This window comes from Lutjanus erythropterus, chromosome 13 (assembly GCF_056507025.1).
Source record: "Lutjanus erythropterus isolate fLutEry1 chromosome 13, fLutEry1.hap2, whole genome shotgun sequence".
Classification (NCBI taxonomy): domain Eukaryota; kingdom Metazoa; phylum Chordata; class Actinopteri; order Lutjaniformes; family Lutjanidae; genus Lutjanus; species Lutjanus erythropterus.
Window position 1 is genome coordinate 9,016,915 of NC_139329.1, and position 19,056 is coordinate 9,035,970.

Here is a 19,056-nt window from a genome sequence, read left to right on the forward strand (position 1 = left end):
TAATTAGAGTTCAAATTAATGCTGAATGTTTGCAGAACGAGTAAGTGTCCGTTTATGAGTCGTAAAAAAGAATTAAGATATAAGATAAGATATTAGTATGCGTATATATTTCTAACAGTTAAATTGAACAATATGTTAATGGACTCTGGCAGGAAGTGACTGAACTCAGGCTCCAGAGTGTGTATTTTCCAAGCAGTGGGGTTTTGTTTTTCGGGATGACAGGCTTAGCTTTACATTGACGGACAATTAATAATTAGAAACAGCTGATCAGCTTACATTGTAGGACTCATCTTCGCTTGTCAGTGTCAAAACTGAATGTTGCACTCGACTTGTGCTCCTGTTCAGTGTCCCTTCCTGAGCCTCAAATCTGGGGAGGAGGGAGTGAGGGGCGACAACTTGCTTCAACCACAGATTGTATATTAAATAGGAATTTAGTCTATTTAATATACATATATGGTTCCAACTCACTGTGTGGTCTGCAGCAATCATTTTTGAATGCTAAGGTCTTACATTTTTCTCCTTCAACAAAACTGACAACTCTAATCAATATATAGCAATGTAACTTACTTCTTATTCTTAATTTTATTAGCAAACATCACATTTAAATATAAATACTTTTCAGAATTAAAATCTGCATGTCAAGTTCAATACAAAAACCATGTTCAAAACCAATAAATATACACTTTGCACTTTGCATGCAATGACTGTTTGAGTAACACAGTAAAGTGCACCACACTTTAATGCCCATAGGCAACATCACGTTTAGAATAAGAAATGTACTCAAACGTCGCAGTGATACAGTAGCAGTAAAAAAAGATGTCCTTGCACATGTCAGAGGAGCGGAGCAGAGTACTGTAAGTTCTTTTCTTCCCTCCTCTTCCCCTGTGTCGGGCCGCTCTCACAACACTGAGGTAATCTCATCTTGGATCTGAGAGATCAGCATCTGGGACAGCACGATGCCTGCAATCTAGAGGACAGCAGCAGCCACTTTAGATTACAGAACAGACTCTCTGCACACTGTACAGACTGAGAATCTCAAGGTCCCTCAGAAGGGTGTCGTATGGCTCATTTGGCACAGGGAGGAAACGTTTCAAAGTTAGATAAGACTGTTTGGATTGTGTCACTTGAAATATTCGTGGACTCTTATTAACGGGATTGTAACAGTTCATATGTATCACTTCCTATAGAGCTGATCATTAAGTGTTTCTAACAGCGAGAACACACACATTCGGCAAACACAGCTTTTAACAGAGCTCTTCAATAATTAACAGTTTGATTTAAATGCAGCTTGTTACGCAGACAAATCCAGTAAATGTGTTAAGTTATGATGTGCAGGACAAAAAAAGAGAACTTCATCATCAGATTTACTGCACATCAAAGCTGCTGGAATACTAATGCAATTGTTTTGACAGGACTCGTGGGTAATTTGCATGCTTCCCTCTTTGGGGACCCAATCAGCCAGATATGAGAGCGCAAGAAAGATGAGGCTAAAGATCCAGTGGCACTGTGTGAGGATTCAACGTGACAGCACCTGAATCGTTTAGATAAGTAAGCAGACTAATTATTTAGAGGCAGCTTTTGATAAGTGCTAATTTGATTTCATGGCCAATCTAACATATTGACTTGAGTTATTAACAGTACTTAATGCTGTGGGATTTGTGTTGTAAAGCGGCATTCTGAGTAGGAGGGAATCGTCAGTATCTTCCTTTCTTTGGCTCATAGTCTTACATTATCATGCACAGATTTCTATTTCGGTTGCACATTAACCTGGTCTTTCAGACTAGAACAGTGTAATAAATGAATAATGTGCAGTTAAATTTTCATTGTCCCATTGCGTCTAGTTATTGCTGTTGAGGTATAACGCTCCATTTTAAATCAGCAGTGTCCCACTGGCCCTGCATTAACCTCACACCCTACTGGTTTCTTTTAGAATAAGGTTTTTATTAGATTTTTTTTTTCTTTTGTACTCGGACGAGGTTATTCCACGTGAGACAATCTCTTGGAAGCTCTCCAACTGATGTTTGTGTGTGTTACTTCAGGAAAAGGTGCAAGGTCCTGATTGATGAAGTGTTGCTCAGCGTATTTCGCAGCACCCTGCAAGTGTGCGTTTGAGGGAGCCAGGGTCCGTCAATATGTTGATTGCTGCTCACTCGGCCTGGTGAGCCTCCAGTTGATGCCTGTATTGACTCATGGGTGTGTGAGCTTATTTAAGAGAAGACTTGAGTCATTTCGGCGCATAGCTGTCTGAGGTTAGAAGTTAGAACAACTGCCAATCACTGCACAGCCTGCAATGAGTGAGCGCATGTGTGGGGTTACCTGAGGCAAGGCCAGACCCAGAGCGAGAGCCCCCACCAGCAGCAGATGAGACTCGATCCACATCACCGCTCTGTCCGCACAGCCTACCGGGTAGATTGACTTGTTTGCTTCCAGGTAGTTCTGAGTTTGAACCCCAAAACCACACATAGTGTTGATCACTGCCTGAGAGACAGAAAACATGAGAGTTCAGGAGATTACCTTCTTTTGTTTGTCTTGACCGATTAAACCTGAAACACTAGAAATCGAATTCAGAAGATGTCTTTTCAGGCTGCTGTTTCATGTCCTTTGTGTTATTTTGCATTGACAACGATATTAAGAGAGAGTTCTGCAGAGGCCTGCTGACTGGAGAGACTTGGAATGAGAAATTCATGTCCATTTGATGTGACAAGGAAGGCTATTAAGTCCCTGAAGTAGCCATGCAGTTGCAGGCTATGAACAGCAGGTTGCAGCACTGAATCAGCTCTTCTGGCATTTAATTAATTGATTTTTCACCCATGTAGAAAAAGGTTGTTGTGATCTGTTTTCCGCGAAGCAGGACGGATAATCAATATTAGTGTGATGGATCTACATGCACTCTTTAGTTTTCTGTCTTCACACAAACTAGAAGGAATTATCATTGGTGGCCTGTGAGCTGTGCTGCTGTGTGTATGTGCACAGAGGTTAGACAGGCATCTTTATGTGTCTTTATGCAAGTGCAAGTGTGTGTATTCATGCATGTTTGAGTCCAGTATTTGCATATATACTGGTTGTGCGCCAGCATGCATGCTTATCTGCGCACATTGCATTTGTTATGCATGTGCAGGCAGCTGTGTGTGCCAATGTGTAAACAAAATATCATAAAACCTTCATGAAAAGGGGCTTAAATTTTGAAACATTTAATCACAACTGCCAACACAGCTACAGAGGTTGGTCCTGGTGCTGTAAGCAGCACATCAGTGTTTGATATGACTGTTTTATCCTAGTTGGTTAGCTCCAGCAGTAAGTCTTTGTTGAAGCAGCTTGTTTGGCTTCATTTTAGAGACATTTCCCCAGATTATTATATCATTCAGAACTCACCAATTGTTCATGTGTGCACATTCTTCACAAGCAAGAAATTGGTTGGTCATTATCAGACCAGTTCTTCACACAACAACTTACTTTGCCCAGAGGAAAGGAAAGTAATACCAGCGGCAGTTTATACCTGCAGACAGACACACTGATGTCGCCTCCGGGCAAAGAAATAAATATCTTCTGCAGTTTTGACACACTTGCGTTTTCTTCAGTGTCAAAATAATGCAAATACTGTTTGACATTGTCAGGAAACTTTGGCTGCATTTCCACAAGCAACTAACAGTCTGATGTGTTGTATAGATCGTTTTGGATTCTAATGTTTCGAAGATATTTGCTTTATTGTATCTCTTCTAATTGATAGCAGCCAGTCAGTGTGTGCAGGAATGTAACTGCAACTGAATGAAAAAGGAGCTGATAATCAGGACCTTGACATTTCATTTCACTTTGTTCATTCTGACATGTATTTCATTTCATCCCTCTTAAGGGCTGCACAGAATGGTAAAAAAATATATAGTGATTCTTTTGACAGATATTGCAATTGTGATATGGGTTATGATTTTTGGATCACAATTTTCATGTTCACTGAAAAAAGCTGTTAAAATCATGATGTGACATTTGTTGGGATCTGTACCAAACAAACATGTTTTCTTATACTGTATATGGAGAGCAGGGTTTGTAGGACAGGACATCACTATGGCACTGTAGCTATGTCAGTGCCATAGTGATTACATTACAAAGATGTTTTGTCACACATTTTACCTGTATCAAAAAATTCCTGCTTATGTGATTCGGATATTGCACTTGGCCATATTGTGATTTCAGTAATATTTAGTTAGTTATTAGTCCTAACCAATCAGTATTGAGGGACGAGTCACAGTGATAGTGGTTGAGGGGAACGGTTAACGTTTCTCACGTGAAGAGTTGTTATTTGTGTAACATTTTTCTGTTGTTATTTTTCATGAATGAATCTATGTTAATTTGGTTATTAGTGTTGACTGGTGGATCGTCTCTCTGACTGGGGGAAACAGCTTTCAACAAACATAACGCCAGAGCTGTTTTGAATTTATGACCAAACATGAGATTTCTGGGTGAAGCTTGTGCTGATGGATGCCAGCATTTGCAGTTAGGGCTGCAACAAACCATTATTTTCATTTTTGATTAATCTGCTGATTGTTTGATACTTGATTAACTGATTATGTGTTTGGTCTATGAAATGTTAGAAAATTGAAAAATGTTGATCAGTATTTCCCAAAGCCCAAGATGACATTCTCAAATATTTTGATTTCTCCACAGCCCAAAGGTATTCAGTTTACTGACATAGCTGACTAAAGAAACCAGAAAATACTGACTTTTAAGAAGCTAGAATAAGAGAATTTTGGCTTTCTAAAAAAAAAAAAAATCAAACTGCTTGAGCAATTATCGATATAGTATACAAGTAATTGAATAGTTGACAAATAATCGATTAATCAGTGCAGCTCTCTTTGCAGTCAATAGCATTTTAACTGACTGAGATTACATAAGTAGCCTAGTTTGAAATTATTGCTGTTATAGTTGTTTTTTTTTGCCTGAAAGTAGTCAATGTTGAAATTTTCCCATCACATAATAACAAGTCTGAGTTGTGTAAACAGTGTGTCCTTGGCTTGTTGACTGATACATCTACAGGCTTTTCCACAGAGCACCTCGGAACTAAATGAGCCGTTTCACAAAACTCTGACACCTCTTTTTATAGCTATCAGATTCTGTTTTCTTGCATGCAACCCAATATGAATCTTCTTTCAGTCAATGTTGAAATTAATTTACAGTTACGTTTTCCTTGAAGCCTTCATATTAGTTTGACGGCACAGTGGATGTTATGAGGCCAAACATAAAAGCACACACCTCTCCAGGAACAGGAGTGCAGCAGGAGTAAGGCACAGCACATCGCTCAGTACTGGGGTTCTCATGTGTACAATTAAAGTACAGGTTCCAAGACCAGTCTGTGTAGTTGTTCCACCCACAACACTTGAACTGCATGAAAGACACAGAGAGAGAGAGAGAGAGAGGGGGGAGAGAGAGGGGAGAGCACAGCGCAGGCATATATTTAGAAACATGGTCTAGCTCTGCACTGTACGTCCTGCCAGTCTGGGCTTCTCCCATGGGAAAACCCAGGCTCACAAGTGTGCCAGTGTGTACAGATGGAAGAGCAATATCACATAAGGAGACCCACAGAGTACAGGAACTGTATGTAACATGTAGCCTCTTATGTGGAAAGCCCTCGCCAAGGCCAAAATAACATGAGGCGCACAGCTCTGTGGTCTCTGGTTGTGGTTTCCTTGTTTAGACGTATTCGATAAACCACTAGCTGTGATCAATTTGAAGACTTGTGTGATGTGGATAGCTATAGACACATGCACAGCCCCTCCAGCTAGCTGGAATTGGCCAGATCCACCTCTTTCTGGATGTAATCCATCAGGTTTTGCAGATCCAGGTCATCCCTGTAGTGCACGATGGCTTTCTTCACAAACTTTCCCAAAGCATCCCGAGTCTGAGAGAGAAGACATGGGAGAGTTTATAAACAGAATAATGGGTTCAATATGAGAGATGGGAAGTACGAAAGTACAGATTCTTTGTTAGTGTACTTTTTTATCTACTTTATTTATTTTTCCAAACAACTTTTTACTATTACTTTCAACATTTAACACAAATATCTTTACTTTCTACACTTTACATTTTCAAAACAGGCTCGTTACTTTAGTTTTAATGTGTTTGAGAAGAATTATTTATTTTTACTTTGCATCATTGTGCACCACCTTTCCAACAAATACCAATTTCAACCTAAATGGATGGGACGATAACATGAAAGAAGACGATTCAATGGTGTATCCATCAGATGTAACAAGACCAAAATGACGTAAAAGACATAAGCCGAAAATGGTGTTAAAGATGGAACAAGATGAAAACAACATAACAAGATGGAACAAAATAAAAACAATGTAACAATAAAAATAATGTACAACCTGTACCAAGATGAAAGCAACAGAAAAGACATAAGGAGACAAAAACAACATAAACAAGATGAAATGGTCAGAAAGGGGGTCTGGACCATGGAGAAAAGGTGAGGTTCAGTTAGCTTTACACAGAAACAGCTATTGGAAATGTCCTTCAAAAGGCGAATTATTGAATCGGTACTTCTACTTTTACCAGAGTCTTTTTTAAACAATTATCTGTACTTCTACTTGAGTAAAGAATGTGTGTACCTTTGCCACCTCTTTTTAATCCGTATTGCCATGTTCTAAAAAAAATGAATCTGTTAAGTTTTCATAACTTCATTAAAAAAAACAAATTGCCAGAGGTGAACTTCTTGAAAAGTGTCTCTATAACCAGACTCCGAAGGCGCTCAGTGATGTGGTGAAACCTCTCAGGTTTTGTGCCTGACTTAATTACTTGTGCTGTCTTTATTGCAGAGAATTGCAAAGTGTCTTTTTTTTGTGAAGAGTTTCTTTGGACAGACGCTGTGTAAATCCTCACTCAACTCAAAATGGATCATATCTGGGATCACTTCAAATCTAAGTAAAAACCATGTCCCAGGGGTGTTCAGGCACATATCTGTGGTTGATCAGGTGGCTTTTCTTGGATTTCATCAATTCATCATTTTGCATACAGTCGGCATTATTTATATGCATGTTGTTGCATTGCTTGGCAAATGTATTTTTATAGAAGGCTGTCTAGAGCCACGTTAGAAATTAGGTTTTAGGCTATAAACGCTATGAAACATCTCATTGAATATTCTATTCTCATGTATCTGAACAGTAAACATAAATAACATCCTCTTGTTTGCATTGTATGAGCATCCTGTGGGATGTATCTTGACAAGACAGCGGTGGAGCAGGACCTCCTGCTGCAGTGTGATGGCTGCAGGAGTGCAGAAAAACGATAATAATAAAACTATTCATGCCTCTGAGATCAATACATGTGATGCATGCCAAATGGGGAGCACACAGGCAGGTTGTACGCTATTTCAGCTGCGGTACGTAATTGCTTGAACTTAGCCATTTGTTATTATAATGTGGTAATTTTCATCAGCTCCACTTGAGCTGAATAAACAAAACTCAGATGAAATAGAAATGAAATACATTGACTTGTTTGAATAATTTGTAATGAGGATTTCAAACCAAATGAGGTTGATTCAGATGTTAAAATTGTGTGCTGCTTTATTTTGTTAGTTTTCATTGTCCATTATATTGTATTTCTTTTCAGGCCATTAATGAGGTCTTGCATTGTTAATATTTAGCTTTTCTATTCCCACATATAAATAGAGTGTTTGTTGAGGTATTTAATGCAAATCTTCATCCTTTAAAATTCTGAAAACAAGGAGGACCATGGTTTTACAGGCTGAGTTCAGATGTAATATATGCTAATAGGAACGCTGTATGCTAATAAGCTGCTGAACTTTAAAATTTCATTAAGCTTGAAATGAACTCCAGTGTACGGTTTGCTGAAGGCTTTCTGAATTGTTCATATTACAACCCGTGCTAAAACAGGTTATGTTGATAAATACTGTGAGCTGTATCAAAATAGCCCCAAATTTTTATCCTTAAGTAGTTTTACTAAATTGTGTTAGGATTTTCACCCTGCTCCTCCCTGTGTTTCTGTTTCCACGTGGTACAGTACACTCGTGGGTCTCGGAGCCCACCGTCACACCTCCCCATGTCATTAGCGGCAAAGTCTCCTTCAAGGGATCTGTTGAAATGGAACATTTGGTTCCACTTTGAAGTGCCGAAGCATTTGAATCATTTAGCGAGGAAGGATGCTGCGAGGGTTGTTAAACTGCTCTGTTTAGCAGCAGGCAGTCCAAGCGCTGACAGAGAACACAAGGGATAAGAGAGGTATCATCAGGCACCAGGCACCTCGCCACCACACACTGATATCGTCGTGAATGTTGCCACCGTTAGCTGTTGTGTTTTTATTCTCAGTGGAGCCCTAATGGGATCTTACTGTAGGAGATAAGTGGATGCTAGAGATGGGGGGGATTGTTCCCTTCCCTGTAGCCCTCAAATCACTGACTGGGGTCACGTATGGGGCTCAGATGGATGCACAGGAGTGCACATACCTATACATTCATGCAGTCACTGAGAGGGTTACCTGTTCTCATACAGACACGGGTACTTTTATTCATTGATTCTGGAGAACCAAGACAAGGGCTTACAAAATGTAATGAATATGTAATATGTAATTCTAAATGGATAGAAAAAATAATCCTTCACACAAAATTAAGACTTAATCGTAACTTTTTTTTTCCTGTTAAATACTGGGAAATTGTACCTTAAGAGGAAGGTAGAGAGAAGTTTATTTTGATAAAGCAATCAGTGAATGCAGTATCATTTTTTGATCGACCTGATCGGAAGTCAGAAGTGTCCCAGTTCCATCTACATACTTCACTGTATACAGTACATACTGTTTTTGCAGTTAGTATAAAAATGGTAAAATATGTTGTCTTCAGTACTCATAGGAAGTAATAGGATGTCAATCAGTATACACTAAACAAAAATAGAAATGCAATGCTTGCAATGGTTTTGTTCCAATTTGTCATGAGTTGAAGTAAAAAAAGTGAGACTTCTTCTATGCACATAAAAGGTTTATTTCTTTCAAATTTTGTTCGAAAATATGTTGAAATTGTTTAGTGAGCAGTTCTTCTTTGCCAAGATAATCCATCCACCCGACAGATGTGTCATATAGAGATGCTGATTAAATGGAAGAATTACTGCACAGGTATTGCACTGATCACAATAAAAGTCCACTTTAAAAAGTGTAGTTTATCATGAAATAAGACATTTATAAGGCACTGAACCAAGGCTGTTTCACACAGGGCAGGGATTTTCAAAGTCTGGGGATTTTCAAAGCCTAAGACTGTGGACAAAGCTCAGAAAAAGCCCCCAAACTACTTAATGCCTGAACTATCTCTGTAACCAAAGCTCACACATTTAGACTAGTCTATCTGATCTGCTTTTAATAACTAATGTAATATTATTTTCACCTCCATTCGCTGAGCCTCCCCTGAACACCTCTGACACAGGGCTGCAGATACCAAGTCATGGCCCGCCCTACTCTGCCTGTGATTGGCTTACCCTGACATTCTAACCCTAACACCAACCAATCGCTTCTCATACCTAAACCAAAGCAACCCAACCAGCAACAGCCACAAGTGACCAGTCCAAGACACACCTGTGTAATACTTGGTGGATGGATTGTCTTAGCAAAAGAAAAGTGCTCACTAATGTGGATTGTAACAAATTTGTGAACAAACTTTGGGAAAAATATGCTTTGTTTGCAGAGAAAACTTAACCTCATGAAAACAAATGAGCAAAGAAAAGTGTTGGATTTACATTTTTGTTGAATATATTTCATTGTGTACATCAGTCTTCATAATGTTGCGGCAAATTAAACCTCACAAAAGACAAAACAAAATCTCTCTAAAGATTTTTTGGTTTCCCAGACATTTCAGTGGCTCTCCCCCCATCTGCAATTTTATGTAAGTTTATTGCAGCTGTGAGTAGCTCCTCCATTTCTTCTGAGCTTTGTATTGTGGGAAAATAATATACATCAACAGCACAGTCAAATATAAAATGATATCTTTAGTATGCGTATTGGCTTGAGTATATGTAATTATGTCAAGGCTATGTTGACACATTACATGCTGCCGTGTTGATTTGGGACACAGTTAATCTTGTTTGCACTTGCAAGTAGTGCCTCCATTCACTTTGGATGTTGCATTGTGGGAAAATAGTGTACAACAGTACACTCATAAATCAAAAACCATCACATAAACATTTCTTTGTAGGTAAAACCAAAAGTGAAAGTACCCAAAACACGCCCTAATAATTGCTAATATGAGAGAAAGACTACATGCAGGCAAAGCTGCAGCAAGTACAGTAGGTCAAAGTTGAATTAGCAGGTTTGTGTGTAAACTGTGATGGATATTTGTCACCACCAAATATTTTTTTGCTGACCCAGAGGTTTAAAACCTGGTTGTCTGACTTCTTGCCCCGTGTCTGAATACGCTTTTGTTATTACAAATGATGCTTAAAACTGTGAAATTAAGACCCAAGTTGTAATAAACCGCAATTATCCTATTTTCCAGTCAGGTCCGTTTACTGTAAGCCTTTGCACCCTAGAGAGAGAATTAGGCTGCTTTCCTCTCTTCTGGCAGTCGGCAAAACAAACCTGAGCCGCACATTTCAGAGCTTACAGACAGTGACACAAACACTAATGTAGCGCTGGTGTGTGTGTTTTTTTTTCTGTGTTTGCGGTGTAGCTAAGACATTGACAAGAAATTCCCCCTAGAGGCTCAATGGCCCCATCTGTGGGTTCAGACGTCTTATTAAGTTTTGTACAATGTAGTTTACAAATGCACAGAATGTCCAAAAACTGGGAAAGAATGCAACAAATCAATGGAGCACTGGGGCATTTATGGTCGATGGTGGCACTGTGGAGGAGAACTGGTGACCAGATGTGACCTTATACTGACTTTATATTGTAAAATATATAAACTAGTGCACAGAATTGAGACAAGTACCTGATCGGAGTAGAAGAAGCCCAGAATTGCTATGGCCAGCTGGGTGAGGAAGACCAGTGTCAGGCTGAAGGAGAACTAGCGTGAGAAAAAACACAAATATTAAAACTCAGTCTGACTAAGATGAAATCAAAAGTGACTGTAAAATTTGTTGTTACACAAGAGATGTAAGACTTGGCTTCGGATTAAATGCAATTTGAGCTGCCGTATCGGAAGCAAAACACGGCGCCAGTATTAGTAATGTGTCTATTACTGTCTTGAGGAGGCGAATGTTCTCTCGGAGGGCTCCGATGCAACCACAGAAAGTGATGAAGAACATGACCACCCCCACCACAATTAGGATGACAGCCGGGTCGATGAGGAACGTGTCCCGCACCGTGTCTGGCAGAAAGACAGGAACACAACAGCCCCTGTTTAAACATCTGTCCGCTTCTGTTCCAACCTTTACCTAATTTCCTCCCTGCTTTTAGTTCTATTTTTCTACCCTCCTTTCTAATCTTTATCCAAATTCATTTCCTCCCTCACACCCTTGTTTTAGTTTTCCCAGCCCTGGTTCCTATGCTGGCTGCATCCGTTCTCTTAAAATATCAATGATCTGCTGTGGATTATGCAGGATACAGGGGCGTAATCAGTGGAATGAGCCCAGGTTAATCCTTTTTGTCATCCATCTACTCTATATTACAAATTAAATGTGGAAAATAATAACATGGGGTGAAATAAGGAAACAGCTAAAACTCGCCGACCCGCTAAATATAACAAGCTATCGCCGTGTGTCCGGGGAAGCTCAACAGGTGAGCAGCAGAAAGAGGCCACCAGCACAGCTTGAGGGACAGCAGTGTATGGAGGAACAGTTAATCCCTGCTCTTTTATTCACATGTAAACACAAAGCCGCTGAAATGGACAAAATAAGATATAATCTGTAAAAAGTAAAAAGTGTCATGTATGTACCTGTAGCTTTCTGGACTTTAGCATAAACCCCAATTGCAACAATCAGCAAGGAAAAAACCTGGGAGAAAAGAGGGAAATGCTGCAGGTTAAACCTCAAAAACACTTGAAGTACAATCCCAGTTCCAAAACAGTTTGTATCCTGTGTAAAATGTAAATAAAAAGAGTGCAGTGATTTGCAAGTCATTTTCCACCCATATTTAATTGAATAAAGTACAAGACAAAATATTTAATGCTCAAACTGATCAACTTTTTTGTTTTTTGTAAATATACACTTACTCTGAATTTAATGCCGCCAAAATGTCGGGACAGGAGCACGTTTACCACTGTGTTACATCACCGTTTCTTTTAACAAAACTCAGTAAGTGTTTGGGAAATGAGGACGCTAATTGTTGGACACACTGATGAAGGCCAGATACCTGAAAACATTTTGTGTGTTATGTAAAAGCTCATGAAATCACTTTGCCTCTATTGAGTGCAACCCTCTTTTCTTGATTCATGCAGTTTGAAAGGGAGATTCTTGATCATTCTTGCTTAATATTCAGCTTCAGTGGCTCAACAGTCTGGGGTCTGTTGTCTTATTTTGTTCCTTATAATGCCCCACACATTTTCAGTGGGAGACAGGTCTGGACTGCAGGCAGGCCACCCCTGAACTCTTTTACTATGAAGCCACGCTGTTTTAGCTTTAATGGTGCCTTCACAGATGTGCAAGGTACCCATGATGCTATGGGCACTAACACCCCTCCTGTACCATCACTTTTGAACTTTGCACTGGTAACAATCTCAATGTTTTTTTTCCTCTTTAGCTTAGAGGACATGATGTCCTTGATTTCTGGAACCGATCTGAAATGTGGGCTCGTCAGACCACAGCGTACTGTCTGTCAGTCTGTCTCGCATGAGACACATGAGAATTCTGCAACAGAAACCTCTACCTGTTCGAGGGTCTTTGCGAGTTAGCAGATAAACCCATTTGACATGACTGATCAGCTATTTCCATTGTGAGAGAAGGAGAAGAGCTGTTTCTGCTGGCGTCAATGACGTCATTGTGTCTAGAAGGGAACCCAAGATTTGTTATCTTGTGAGATTTGTAAGTGTTGTTTCTTTTTGTGCACATTGTACAAACTAATTATGTTTTATAGTGTGATAATGTTGTGGTTTAGCTCTGGGTAGGTTTAGGGACAAAAAGCACATGTTTAGGGTGAGGGAAAGTTAAAATGATCACTCTTGCTTTTGCTCCTTTGCTCTTTCAGAGGTATGTGGTTTGCTTCTAGACAGAACGTTGACTGTTCCATGAAAGAATAATTACTGATTTGCCCAACAGAAAAGAAATCCTGAAGCTCTTTTTCTGTTTTTCTCTCATTAATGGTCAAGGTGACTAGTTTTGTTTCCTCTTCTTCTTCACAGTTTATTAGCAGTTGGCAGAGAAGTGGTTTTATTCTGTTTGTGACCTCTGCTTTTTTACTGTTTATTAACATTGTCTATTCCACCAAATGCAAATGAAATTGTGCTTTGTGTAGCCTAGTTTAATTGTTCTAAACCAGTCGCACCCCAGTTGCACCCAATTAGCATTTCCTTTCTTTTCTTAATCTTTTATGAAATTTCAAAATTTTCCTTCAAATTTTGCTTGACAATTATATGTCAACATTGCTGCTCACTTATTATGGAGAAAACAAAACAAGGTCATGGGCAAGGGTTTGGCACGGTTAACAAATAATTTAACATTTTTAGGAGGTACACTTACTCCCTTTCTTGCAGAGAGTTAGATGAGAAAATTGATCCACCCCCATCAAATATGAAGCCACAGAGATGCTTAGCTTAGCATAAAGATGCATGAGGAAACATCTAGCCTGGTTCTGTGGAAAGATATCAAAAATGGCCTCTAAAGCTCAATAATTTTGTTTAGCTTACTATGTACAACAATTGTGTTTATTTTTTTTTTATTTTTGATTGATTTGATTAAATTTCCTAGGCTAGCTGCTTGACTTTATGCTAAGCTAACCAACCCCTGGCTTTAGCTTCAATTTAACACACTGACATGGGAGTTGTCAGTGCCAAGTTAACACTTGATAACATCACATCACTCCTTAAAAGTTTGGGAATTTTGAGAATTTTTGAGAATTTGGAAACACATCCATATCCATATTTTTTCTTAAAGGACCAGTTTGTAGGATTTTGTGGCATCTAGCGGTGATCTTACAGATTGCAAACACCTCATTTCTTCCTCCCATTCCAAGCATGTAGGACAACCTATAGGGACCCTGAAATTCACAAAAAATCCAAAAGGCCACATCTAGACCTAGTATTCCGTTTGTCCACTCTGGGCTTCTGTAGAAATGTGGTCTTGCAACATAGCTGACTCCATACTAAAAGAATGAAAACAATATATATGGTGTAATACTCCATTTATGCCATATTCTCCTATAAACACATTAGACCTTATTAACCATGGCAAAACCTAGAAATAGGAAAGAAGTATAATTTTTCTGGGTGTATACTTTATTTCCTTGTGTAAAAAGTTGTTGCGAGGAACAATATGTGGCTTCCAGCATGTTGGCTCTGCTCTGAACAGACTTTGTTTGTGCTGTTAACCAGGACAGGTGTGATGAGATTAGCGATGATAAGCCTTTCCTCAGGTGCTGAGTATACAGAGCACCTGTAGCCGTGGCAACCACAGCAGTTTATGCGTTTATGATAAACAGACAGATGGATGTCAGCGGGAAAAAAATAACAAAACATATGGATCTCAGCTTTAATCATCTGAATTTGGAGGCCGTCAATGTGGAGAACTCATTTTTCTGCCAAGCTTAGTCGAGTCCACCTGTGATCTCATCAACAATCCTTCAGAATTTAAAACTACATGAGTGTGTTTTTTGTATGGATCTCCCTCTCCAGTCTAACTTGACCTTGGTTAGAAAGTCGTGGTTATTATCCACCCAAGCTTGACTGAGCAGTGTTTTGTGTTTTCACTGTTGTAGGTGGACTATAGAAAAAAAAAACTTCTTCAGTGTCATGAACAAAGGCAGAGACAGAGAGGGAAAAATCAGAAGGTGAAAGCAAAGAGATGGTGTGTGTGTGTGTGTGTAAGAGAGAGAGAGAGAGGAGCTCAGGGTGTTGATCTGTCTGAGACCTGCTCTGTACTTTTTTCTAAAATAAAAAAGAAAAAGAAGAAAACATTATAGCAGCAAAAAAAAGGCTCATACTGTGTAAAATATTGAACACAAAAGAGATGTTGGCAGCCCACACTGTGCATGGATGAAGCAAAGAGTATCTCATTTAATGAGGTCTCAAAACAGTGACAACATTCATGTACAGACGGCCGTGTGTGTGTGTGTGTGTGTGTACGTGTGTGTGTGCTGTAAGTAATGGTGTTGCTTGAGGACGTGTTGTAAAGCTGCTGAGGATGTGAGCTCACCCGAACAGAAGCTCCACAATAAAACAGCGAAGAGGGTGGGAAATAGGTGGAATTAGACCTTCTTGTTGATTGCATTGTCAACACTAATTTCCCTCCTTTGCTTGATTGTTTTTCTCACCTTGAATAACAATCTGCATGGCTTGGTTTTCATTTACAGCCTCCAGATTCACAGACAGTCTCCTGATTACTAATTGTGTGTGTGTCAGTGTGTTTGTATACAAAATGCCTTTTGTGCAGCCAGTATGAACATGGATTTGTTTTGTTTCAGACTAAAAAGCCCGTATTGGATCTCTGGAGGTCATGAGGATCCATGGTCCATGGCATAATCCGCCGTGAAAGAGGTGTAATTTTTTATTTGGCAGCCTTCACGTCCAACCCAATTTTTTGTGTGCTCTGGAGAAGTAAATTGTTACTTTGAAATGGTGTGTTTTTATCTGTCTCACATTTTTGAATCAATAATCTGCCTTGACAAGACAATAGGTGTCAAAACACGAGGCATCAATGGTGCACATTTTCTTTAGAACTGGAGTTTTTTTAAAGATTTCTGAAAGCACCATTTTTTTAAAAGGATATTCTCTATTGTGTCGGAGCGTGTGCACCTGCAGCTCCATTTGTCAGTTTGCCACTGTGTGTGTTTATGTGAATGCGGGTGACAGTGTGCATTTGCAACAGGAGACACACGCACACGGCGAATGTATTCCAGCTCTGTTTTCAGGCTTTTCAAAGGGATGAATCAGGCTTCTCCCGGCGGATTGTGCGCCGAGGTGAAAGCCAGCTGAACTGAGCCATGGGGACGCGGGCACAAAGGCCTGATGGATTAGGGCTGCAGTGTTCACTTCTGAGCCCGTGTCTGATAAACAAAGTCAACACAGGCCTGGCTGCCGGGGCCTGCAGTTATTGCTGATTGGCTCTAAACGCAGTAAGAGTGCGGTACAGTGTTTGCCCCCTCGCTGTGTTTGTGTAGGACTGGATGAACAGGGATATGATGGAGGTGGAGGGACTCCATAAAGCGACGGATGTAATCCTCGTTCTCCAAGTGGTAATGTGGTCGGAAAGTGAGGGACTCCAAGAGAGACTTAATGGTGTGTTTGTTTGAAAGCAACTGCTGATGAGGGACAGACGGCCTGATGGATAGTTTAATGGCTGCAGTGTCTCCTTTACCTTCCTCTAACAGTCCCAGTTGTCTCCCGGCCTTTTAGTTACACTGACAACCAGCGGTGCAGCTTGTTTCACACCTTAGACCTACAGTTATGCCTACAGTAATGTGTCCACAATAACTGAACTGTCACTATTGACTTTTATGCTTCAAATATTCATACATTACTTTTAGCTAAGAGTTAATTGTCAGGATAAATGTTTAATTTGAACCTTTTATCCATTGTCATTAGCTATCTGATTACTCTTAGACATCTATTTTGATTTTATACATGTATCCAATACTTTCATTTATATTTTTATATATTTACTAGGGATGTAACAACACCAAAAAGAAACATAAAACAATACCATGATAAAAAAAATTATAGGGAAATTATTTGAACTGTTTATGCGACTATCTCTACTGTAACAATTTATTTAAACTCAAGGTACAATAGTACCACCATAAAAAGACCATGATATGATATTTATCACAATCTGTCTATACGTATCAATAATTTGTATGTTATTATCTAATTATTACTTTTGACTAATTAATTTCAACTATATATCCATAACATTCAAGCAAACTATTTCCACTGTTTTCACGCACCCTTATTCTAGTGTTCAGGTACTGACTTTTTCAAATTATAATTGAATTTTTTCAACTCCGTAATCGTTCCTTATATGCCCTGGCAGCTGTAGAAGTGCCCCTTGGTGTACAGGTAACCCTGGATGGAAATCGGTAAAGTATATAACATGGACTCCAAATTTGTGCAGTCATGTTGTGAAACACTATTGAGGACACTACTGCTTTCAAGTAACTGTCCTTGACAGAAAATATATAAGAACATTCAGGTACCGACTACCAGGAGGCTTACGCAGGTGTTTTGTAGTTGAGACTGACTCAGTGCGCGACTGATTTGATAAGAATGCACCACTCAACATTTTCTACAGTGATGTATGAGCAATCTCTGTGTCCATATATAACTGTAGTAAAGTTAAAATAGGTAGCAGCGGGGAGGCTGGGTGCTCCTGCTGTTTGCAGCTCTGAATACTATCTGAATTATATCTCTTCATTAATTATTTATACACTTTTTTTCTTTCGCCCCTTTTAGTTTGGCTTCATTTTCTAGCAGATCTAACTTTGTTAGAGCTACGGCTCCTGATAGCTGGTGATTTGTATGCTCAGAAATATTAAGAATATATGGTGTACTGGGACACCAGAACAGCTGTGTTATGGCGTCTCTACACAAAGAAAAATCTTTCAACCGTGCAACTGTACTCACCCAAAATAAGAAGCTGAAGAAGAAGAGGAAATATCTTATCCAGGGATTGACGAAGGAGAACGTCTCGGCTCTGTTCAGATTCAGTTTTCTATCCATTGTTGCCAGTGTTTTTATAGTCACGTAGAGCTTCTGTGAGTTTTACTTCAAAACAGTCCACAGATCCAGCCCCACCCCGCGGATACTCAGCCGCCATGTGAGTCTGAGAGGAGGGGGGTCGTTTGCTGGATGCACGGGTGTCAGGCTGGCTAAAAAAAGGGGCATGGGGCTGTGACGCTGCACCACCATGCTCGTAGGGCCCAGAACTGTCTATGTAGGCAGGCAGGTCATATTACACAAAAAATATGTCTGGCTGACTGCAGCTGAATGGCCTACGAGCTTTGGAGTATTGTGAGCCTGATGCCAGATTGCAGACCTTCTTTCACCTCAGTGCACTCTCTGTCCTGCTGTATTTCTCTGTTACTTCAAACCACATCCTGTATCGTAGACCCATAAGGCATTAGCCTTGTTTCAATATAAGCATTTATTGATTCTGAAAGGCTTGTGTTCTAGTCTTCAAACTACAGCTTCAAAGACAAAAGTTCCTGCAAAATTGAGTTGGACAATGAGATCTTTGAGAGGAAGAACATCTAATGTAGTTAAATGACCTTAGGCATTATGATATGATGTTTCCGCTGTGCTGTGTCCATTTGTGCTTGAGAGGCAATCTGCTGAATTTCAGACAAATAACACTCAAATGAATCAAGAAGCAAACATGTCAGGCCACCTAGTCTGTAATGAGATTAAGATAAAGCTCAATTGATAAGCATCTGGAAAAATGGATCATCTGTCAAAATTACCAGAGGAATTATCTGAGGATAGGAGGAGGAGTACAGGAAAAGACAAAAACATAAAACGAAAACAACAAAAGCTGCAGTAGGCAACATCATTTCATTACAGTTTAGGGTGAAATAACAATTTTTTACCATTCAGGGATCCACATTAATGCTTGTAAACTCAGCGTTCGGGCAAGTGGAATGCCTCATACAGATGTGCGATCAGGCAAGTGAAAAACAAAAGCGACCATTTGGCAGCACTGATCCTAAATGCACTGCACAGTGGAATAATGAGTGACCATCTTGTTTTGGCTTACAGTGTTCCTCCAGCCACCAAAAATTGGCCAGTTGTATAAATGTACACTTCTTGCCAAACAACACTGTGGGGCCGTACGCTCTACTGAGCTCAAAGTCAGCTTCTTAACAGCTGTTACTATTGCTGTTTTTCACTGTGGTGGAAAAAATTTCTAGAGACAATGCGATCGATCATCCGATCCATGCAGCTTCCAGTTCTGAAACATATTTTCGGAGACCTCTGGTTTTTGA

The 19,056-nt window shown here is 39.7% G+C and overlaps 1 protein-coding gene across 1 annotated transcript; it reads right to left on the reverse strand.

Annotated features, from left to right (window-relative positions):
- Positions 1-511: 511 nt before the first annotated feature.
- On the reverse strand, positions 512-17,982 carry tspan33b (tetraspanin 33b). Its single transcript, XM_084734658.1, has 8 exons — positions 17,699-17,982; positions 11,864-11,921; positions 11,169-11,296; positions 10,919-10,993; positions 5,795-5,890; positions 5,245-5,373; positions 2,317-2,478; positions 512-967 (listed from the first exon to the last, which is right to left on the reverse strand). Exons 1-8 carry the CDS (start codon positions 17,792-17,794, stop codon positions 899-901), a joined length of 813 nt encoding a protein of 270 aa, XP_084590784.1. The 5' UTR covers positions 17,795-17,982; the 3' UTR covers positions 512-898.
- Between the last annotated feature and the right edge of the window lie 1,074 nt (positions 17,983-19,056).

Coding starts and splice junctions, on each gene's coding strand:
- tspan33b (XM_084734658.1), bottom strand. CDS start 17,794: ATGGATAGAAAACTGAATCTGAACAGAGCCGAGACGTTCTCCTTCGTC. Junction 10,994..11,168: donor ACATTCGCCTCCTCAAGACA/GTAATAGACACA, acceptor TTCTCACGCTAG/TTCTCCTTCAGCCTGACACT. Junction 5,374..5,794: donor TGGATTACATCCAGAAAGAG/GTGGATCTGGCC, acceptor TCTTTCATGCAG/TTCAAGTGTTGTGGGTGGAA.